Source organism: Seriola lalandi, unplaced genomic scaffold, assembly GCF_002814215.2.
Source record: "Seriola lalandi dorsalis isolate HSWRI2012SDOR001 ecotype SW California unplaced genomic scaffold, Sedor1 jcf7180002054297, whole genome shotgun sequence".
Lineage (NCBI taxonomy): Eukaryota > Metazoa > Chordata > Actinopteri > Carangiformes > Carangidae > Seriola > Seriola lalandi.
Window position 1 is genome coordinate 117,497 of NW_019524850.1, and position 8,680 is coordinate 126,176.

General features: G+C 39.4%; 2 protein-coding genes across 2 annotated transcripts; one reads left to right on the forward strand and one right to left on the reverse strand.

The window, feature by feature from the left end:
* Window positions 1–120: 120 nt before the first annotated feature.
* Window positions 121–3,427, forward strand: LOC111655023 (PRA1 family protein 3). The gene is made up of 3 exons (XM_023406262.2): window positions 121–395; window positions 998–1,215; window positions 2,936–3,427. Exons 1-3 carry the CDS (start codon window positions 214–216, stop codon window positions 3,109–3,111), a joined length of 576 nt encoding a protein of 191 aa, XP_023262030.1. The 5' UTR covers window positions 121–213; the 3' UTR covers window positions 3,112–3,427.
* Window positions 3,428–5,153: 1,726 nt separating this feature from the next.
* Window positions 5,154–8,139, reverse strand: lmod3 (leiomodin 3 (fetal)). The gene is made up of 3 exons (XM_023406260.2): window positions 7,643–8,139; window positions 5,870–7,474; window positions 5,154–5,635 (listed from the first exon to the last, which is right to left on the reverse strand). Exons 1-3 carry the CDS (start codon window positions 7,928–7,930, stop codon window positions 5,588–5,590), a joined length of 1,941 nt encoding a protein of 646 aa, XP_023262028.1. The 5' UTR covers window positions 7,931–8,139; the 3' UTR covers window positions 5,154–5,587.
* Between the last annotated feature and the right edge of the window lie 541 nt (window positions 8,140–8,680).

Sequence of the window (8,680 nt, forward strand, 5' to 3'; positions counted from 1 at the left end):
GGGGGGTGCTGCTGCGCATTCTTGAACGCCAGTCTGAAATTCCAAGCACTTCTATGAAAATCTGGCTCTCGCGAGATTTTGAGCGAGACTACGGCTTCTTGTCCTCCCCTTTTCGCTCGCAGCTCAGACGGTGATCAGCTGACCTGTCAAAATATTACGCAGCCCGTGTGGGTATGTTTGTGTTTGTGTGTCTTTTAACTACACGTTGAAGACATGGCAGCCAAGATGGAGCTTGCACCTCTCAGACCGTGGGATGATTTCTTCCCCGGAGCCGACCGTTTTGCCAAACCAGAGTTCGGAGATTTAGCAAAGTGGAACAACAGAGTGATCAGTAATTTACTGTACTACCAGACCAATTATTTTGCCGTGGCCGTTGTGGTTTTTATCATTGTGGGGTAAGTACTGGCAATATGCTAACGCAGGCAGGCTAGCATCTCTGGCTCTATGTTTAATTAGCCTGCATACCTTTTACCCACACCCATCATGACCACACAGGCTATTTCTGTAACGGTTGGCATTGTTATGTCAGTTCAAAGGAACTGTAACTCTTTTATAGGTTTTGCCTTTTATATATTTGCCTTGCTTAGCTTACACGTGTTTTTCTTTCTAATCTTTTCGTAATATCAGCTAGAACACAACTGTAGCTAGCTTAAATTGTGTACAAGTGCTTCAAAATCCCAGGAGAAACGATCACTGATTCTACGTTAGATTTGGAGTTTGTTTATGTGTATACATCACTACTGCTAGCTGGTTGTGGCTTTGCATAAATGACATGTAGTTCGATAGTCTTCTTTGAACAGAGGATGATGTAGTGGAAATGATGAGTATAGGCCTTTCTGCAGGCATCTGCCCTCTTATGGTTTACACAAAACTCTCCAGGATATTAGCTATTGTTGTTTCCACCAGCAGGTTGTGCTAAAAATAAAAAAATTAATAAAGCCTACACCCTATGGAGTATATGTACAATGTCTCATTTTTATTATGTTTCAATATTCAGGTTCCTGAACCCATTTGGCATGTTCCTGGGAGGAACTGTGGTGACTCTGGTCTTTGCGGGTTCAGTGTGGGCAGGAGAGAACAAGGCCCCCATCAAGAACTTCAAAAGGAAGAACCCCACCCTGTTTGTCATTGGGGTTATGGTCACCAGCTACTTTCTGCTGTCACTGTGTGGTGGCGTCATGGTATTCATCTTTGGTATCACCTTCCCTTTGCTGTGTAAGTCTTAGTACATTTAATGTAGTTGCAAATAAATTACCATTAAATTACCACACTGGACTGTCAGAAATCACAGGTTGGGCCCGTTTAAATGTAGAGCAGTCCCCTTACTTTTTGAAATCCATGTGATTTAGTTTAGTTTTTTCTGCATGAACAAGCTGTCAATTAAGTTACATTCTGTTCAAGTTGTTCTAGTAAAGAGGATGAAGGCCACACGTTATTAGTAATATAAATTATACTTTTTTTTTTTACTTTGAATTATAAGATATTAAATAATAATAACAATAATAATGATCCTCATCATGACAATGATGTCAATCTAATTTGAATAGCAGCTTTCATATTTAGATGCAGCACATGCTATACATACAAACATTAAAATGCTCAGATTAAAAAGTTGCAACCAAACAGTTTAAAATACAATAAAATTGAGTTGAAAATAAAATATTCCAGTTAGATAGTGGTGGTGGAATAAGAAACTAAGAGCAAGATTAAAAAGATGCATCTTGATGTTACTTGAAGGAATTATAGAGGTTGCATCCCAAATGCCCAGGTTGTTCCACAGTTTTCCAGGAAAAACCAAAACTACTTTGGGTGGGAAAATACGTGTGCTTTTTTAAATATGAATGTTAGTCGAGAATGACACCCAAGCTTTTTGCCTCAGATTGAACCTGTTTTGCAACAGTTTGAAGGCCTGTCTTAAAATTCTGTATTTCTTTGATTCAGCCTCAGTTACTGTATATATACAAGTTGTAATACTCTTTAAGCATTCTGTTTAACAACGTAGACTAGACAGTAGGTGCTTCAGCTTGTCTGTGAGCAAAAGCTCTTCACAGTTGATCCGTTCCTATAACACAGAACAAAATGTGCTGTCAGATAGTTTTGTTTTGGTTACAAGCAATGACACTGCAACTTGTAATTTAAGGGAATGGCTCTTGTAAAATTAAATTTAGCTATGAGAAAACACATACATATTTTTTTCTCTGTAATTTAATATATAACTTTAAGTATCAGCATAGTTTTAATATTATGCTTCAAATGTAACTTGTGTTCCCTGTGGCATATTGCGAACACTTGTTGGCTAATGTTATTTGACAAAAACTGTTTAGGGGGTGGTGAGTCACACAGGGATGCATAACTGAGGTTTTCTGTGGGTGATTAAGTTTTTCCAAGCACTCAGTCTGACTCACTGGAGGGATTGAACAGTACGCACAGTATCAATGACATGTATTCACTCATAACACACTGTAAAATAAAGTCAGCATTACAAGGCAAGCTATAATGTACTGTGGATTAGAGCTATAGTTTTGGATTTGCTGCAGCTCTCTAAATACATTTAGAGTCAGAAGTTCAGCAGAGTGGTTTAGATAATTGATGGGTTGGATCGTTGCAGCCGCTCTAACATCGTGGCGGATAGACGAGGTAGTTTGATCGCTTCCCAAGAGGCCTGCCCACTGCTGCCTGTGTTGACGGGTTGCTATGGGTTGTTGATTTGGACAGAACTACATTTACTGTCTGATGTCATGCATTCAGTATCTGCCTGACAAGGGAATAAAAGATATGCCTATCCTCACACCTGCTTCAAAGTCTGGGTTTCAGCAGTATCACATTTTGTTTTGTTATTTTCCAAAGATGTATCCCACAGAAAATCATCTATAAAGTTTGATTTTGTTTTTACATTGGAAAAAATAACAATAATTCCCTGTTGTTTTTCCTATAGTAATCCTGATCCATGCCTCCCTGAGACTGCGCAACATGAAGAACAGACTGGAGAACAAGATTGAAGGTGTTGGGCTGAAGAAGACACCCATGGGAGTCATCATGGACCTCCTGGATCAACAGGAAGAGAAAATTAACAAGATTCAGGATTTTATTGAAAGCAAACTGAAGGAGTAAGGGAGTGCCAAGGGAAGTAAGTGTCACACAGTATGGATTGAAATTTTCATAGCATCGTCCCATGTGTCAAGTTTTTATCCCCCCTATATATGTAAAGTTACTGAAGTTCGCATTCCCATACTTTTTATCTATTTACATTATTCTCTTATACATTTGTATTAGTTTAGAATGTCTAAAGCGTACAGATGGTTACTTACAAGATTATAACAAGATTTGCACAATCACCGTGTGGTCTGGATGTTAAGAGGCAATGGGCACTTAAGATTACCAAAGGTTTGATCATTCCTGTTTCAATAAATGTTCCACAAGCAAATCATTTCCCTTGTTGACAACGCACTTTGTTCTAAAAGATGACTGAGTATTTATTTCAGCAAAATAAAGCTGAATGTTTCAACACAATGCAGTTATTAGATACTAATTCTATTTATTCTAAAAAAAAAATTAAAAAAAAAAAAACGAAACCAGATCATTTCAGTTTGCTACCTCAAAACAAACATGTTAGATTTTCTTCTGGCCAAGTAGACCCAACACCCAGTGAACAGTTAACCGCTTAGTAAACAGCAATAACTCTCATCTGGTTATTTCAGGAGCTGTATGAAGACCGATCTGACACCAGTTAGCTTGTAATGTAAAACATGGTTATATGACCTGACTTATAATCTTGGAGTTGAGATATTTCTGTTGTCAAAAGATTATGTGCATACAGCTCCGGACCATACAAGCTGTCCTGAGTGTATCCCCTCCGACCACAGCTATGCAATGTTGGTTAAAAAAAAAAAAGAAGAATGGCAAGTGCAGCTTTATTGTTGAATATTATGTCATATTATTTACATGTTTGTTGTTATTTTTGATGTGTCTTTATTTTCATAATATAGCATGCAGAAATGTATAAAATGGTTGCAGGATACAGAGTACATAATTATGGCAATGAGGCAAAAATACTGATTAAATTGACATTTTAACTTTAATTTACCACTGTTCCCTCATCATTGGTAAATACTGGACTAGGGACACCCTGTGCTGTTTTCCCATCAAATCCCCTTTCCTTGTAAAAAAAAGCTCAATTAAATCTATCATCTGTATTGTTAAGTGTTTATTTGATACTGCTACTCCTAATATTTAAGCAGTTGTTTCCTGTTGCTTTTCTCACCTTGACTGCAGTTTGTGCATGCTAACTTCACAAATGGCAGTTTAAAGAGATCGTTTATGTTACATGAATGCTATATTATAGATTATCAAAGTTTTTATTTGACTTTTTCATTCTTGAAACTGAACTGGGCATAAAACATGGCGGTCCTCTATAAAAAAAATAAATAAAGAGAACCTGATTTACGTTGCAGTCATTTTAATGCTTCTGTGACAGCGGCAGCAGCGACCCGAGGCAACATGTCTTCAGTCCGACTGTCGGTCCGTCCATCCCATTCTCATGAACAAGATGTCTCAGGAAGGCCTTGAGAGATTTTGTCAAATTTGGCACAAATGTCCAAATGGGCTCAAGGATGAACTAATTAGATTTGCAGGTCAAAGGTCACTGTGACCTCACAAAACACATACTTGGCCATAACTCAAGAAATCATACATTTATTATGATACAATTTCATATCCTAAAGGTCAAAGGTTAACTTCACTGTGAAACCATAATGTTCTGCAAAAATACTCCTTACCTTTTATTAAATTCCTACAAAGTCTTCACTACATATATTATGATTCTGGAAACTGTAGCTTGACTGGTTGGCAGAGGCATACAACCACGAAGCGGTAATTCTACTTAAATCAAGTCTCAATGTGAATATATAGATTTATTCATTCATCACAAAATGTAAGAGTTGTTCTTGTCTTATTTCAGTTAAATGGAAAACAAAGAAGTGAAGTTTAGGCTATTACTATAACAAATGAAAAGCTTATAATTCTACTGAGTACCTCTAACTAACAGCGGTGATTCACTGGGAATGCATTTAGTCTGACAATAATACACTGCTACACAGTGCTATTTAGTTATCATAAAAAAATAAAATAAAAAAAAGAAGAAAAGAATCCCCAGGTAGTAGAAGAATTTTATAGCAAAATGTAATGACATGAACAGGTTTGCTCCATAATGAATCATCTCAAATTGATTCAAACAAACCACCTCTACACATCTGTTCTGTGCAAAAGCCCACTGAAAACAAATCATATTTTTATTTTCCTCCGTGTTTTAGAGATAGCAAATGAAGAAAGAGGTTTCATATGAATTAAATACAGGGTGTTCTGGCAATAAACTCTTTGACTTCATTGTTATGACTTCCTCAAAACAACAGCATTAAGTGAGATAACAGCACAAAAATGGAACCACAAGCAGCAAATATCTTTCACGTGCAATGAAAATATAGCTCACTCTTAATTTATGCAGTTCATGTGAATATTTTTAGGGAAACTAATACCAAATATGTTTAGAATAAACATACAGCAGTGAAGACATACAGCTGGAGCTATAACCTCAGAAGAGACTCGTTTCACTTGATTCCAGGACTTTAGGGAGCGGCACCTGCAAGCGGTGACGAAGAGAAAGAATAAAAAGGTTTGTTTGTGGCTTTCTTGTGCAGTACATGCAGTCTCAAATCATCACAGATAATACTAGTTAAGCACTTGACAACATTTACAGTGATTGGGATAATAAATGCTCTTGTGTTTTGAGCTTTAACAGCGTCAGTATAAAAAAAAAATTGAAATTTAGCTCCTAAATTCATTGATCTCTCAGTACTAACGCTAATATACTCACGGGTTTGAGATAGGCTACGTTGCTCTTTTTAATCTCACTTAGGAGCTGATCACGTGGCGTGAGATCAACTTTTGGTGGCACTCGTCTGCGAGGGACGGGCTTCAAAGTCTTAATCACAGCAGTCAGGTTGGGTTTCTCATCCGTCATCTCTCGACTGCTTGCATCCTTCACACTGGAAGTCCTCCTCAGTTGGAACCTCTCTGGTCTCCTGTCATCCCTTGGGTCCAGATCCAGAAACGGGTCACGTTTCTTGGGCGTCCTCTTCAGCTGGACGTCCCTTAGTGAATTTGCTGGTTCGGCACTGGATTGTTTGGGAATTCTTTTTTGTTTGAGCTGCATCTGAGGCTCTGGCTGCTCTGTCTGGTGCTGCGTTTCAGGCAAGGCGCTCAGGTCTGTCGAGGGTGGGACAAGCCCATGCTCCTGCAAGAGTTCTAGGGGCGGTATGTACCCCAGCATCTGAAGTAAACCAGGAGGCAGGTTTAGGGTGTTCTCATACAGCTGCATCAGCTCCTTTTGCTCCTTCAGTTGCTGCTGTTTCTGCTCCTCCTTCCTCACCTGCCTCTGACGGTCGAGATTCCTGGTTAAAATATTGGTCACCACCATCCTGGGCCCTGGCAGCTCAAAGTGGTAGCCCATCTTCAAAAGGGTGTTGTTGGCCTTGATCAGACGTGAGATCTCCATCTCTGCATGGTGACCCAGCATGTGCCTCTGGTTGTGAAATCGCAGCTCTGTGAGAGTCTCATTGAATTGGAGGCAGCGGATGATGGCTACGATGCCCTTTCCTGTTACAAAATTAGACTCAATATTCAAAGTCGTAATGCTGCGATTCTCTCGCAACATGTTGGCCAGGTTGAACGCTATGTTTTCATCGACACCGGTGTTGGCTATACTGAAAGTTTTCACATGTTTATTCTTCTTCAAGGCATTGACGTAGTCCAAAAGCATCTCTTTGGGAATGTTTTCTATATTGTTGAGGTTCACCTCAGTGACAGAGGGGTGGTTGTTGCGGATTTTGTCAAGTGTCGAATCCAAGTTTGTCTCATTTCCTGAAGGTCTTGATGTCATTTTTATATTATTCAGTGCCAGCTTTGGAATCTTTAATTTGTTAATTTTTCTCTCTTCTTTCTGTGGGAGCTTATCACTGCTTTCATTTATCTCTGTCTCCTCTGGAGTATCTTTGGGAGGCAAAGAGTCTGTCATTTTAATTTCCTCTTTCTCTTCAACATGTGATGCACTGTGTTTGGGAGCTGAGCTCTCGGCCTTCTCTTCTACGTCTGAAAAAGGCTGATTGCCATCTGTATTATTTTCTGTAACTGTTTCTGTGTTGTTATCCAGAGGACGTACATGTTTGTCAGTATTTTCATGTTCATCTGTATTCACAGGCAGCTTCACCTCTCGCTCATCTTTCTCATCCACCTCTTTGTCCATCTCATCCCTCTCATCCACCTCTTCAACAATTTCCTCAATTATCTCCTCTATAATTTCCTCTCCATCTGCACCATCCACCGCTTCTTCCACAATGATTTCTTCTATCACTTCATACTCTTCATATTTCACAGTTTCTTCTTCTTCTTCTTTCTTTTCAGCTTCCTCCCTCAAAGTTTTCTAATGAAAACATTAAACCAGAACATCAAGATTAGAACCATGCTACTCCAAACACAAGACTTTATGTCCCATGGTAACATTTCACATTATAATTTTCATAGTTTCTCAAGTTTATGTTTGATATTCTAGATTGACCTTTAATGAACCTTTGAGATCTTAGTCTCTTACCTCACTAGGCAGCAGAGTAGCAGGCACTCTTTCTTCCTCGAGCATGCGTTTGGACTCTTTCTCCCAGTAAAGGTAATCAACCAGGGATCTGTGGTCAAACGTCCCCGTCGGAGTCTTTTCTGTCTGGTCCTTCTGTCTCTGTCCAACCGGTACACTCTCATCTGGGGCAATAATAACATCCATCTCACTCTGAAGCTCCTTAAGCTCCTCAGGCGAAAGCATAGCAAGGAGCTCATCCTCATCAATGTCTTCCTCATTGAGATCATCAATGTCCCTGCTGTTTGACATATTTGCGCTCCCTAGTTTCTTTGCTTCTGCTGATATCAAAAAGGATGGAATCAATGTTTGTCCAGTCTATGACTCAGGAGAGAGCAAACTGGGAAGCCTCCGACTTTGACTTCAGCTAGAAACGGTTTGCTCCTGCCTCATGCGGAGTCTAAAATTAAACCCTGTGAACTGCATGGAAGATATTTAAGGTACAAGCAGGGGAAAGACATGCTAACATTCTTTTTTCAGCGCCTTCTCCCAGCTGGCCTGGCCGTCAGGATCTTTTGGGATGACAGTTGCTTCAGTCACTATTGACAGCAGCAGGTGGACCATTTTCACAGGCCTGGTGGGAGGGGTAGACTCTCCACTGCACACTGAACTCCTCCCAGAGCTCTCCAGAAGACATAACCTCTGAAGTGCTGCACAACAACAAACACATGAGCCAGAGGCGACGGTTTGTCTTCAGGGGAATAGATACTCACAGTTTGAGAGAAGACGCCTCCTCTGTCTGACATTTTAGATTATAACTCAAATCAAAGTTTCATATATGGCCTGCAATAAAACTCAAGTTTTATTTATATAAGAAACAGAAAACTTTAATGGAGTAGTTTGACACAGCATGAAGACTGGATAATCCAGCATAAATACATGGAAACCCAAGGCTGGCTCTGTCCAGTGATAACAAAATAAGCCAACCAGTATCTCAAAAGCTCACTTATTCACTTTTCATATCTCATTTGTGTGTAAAGATTTGGTTAAACAGTTATGGTT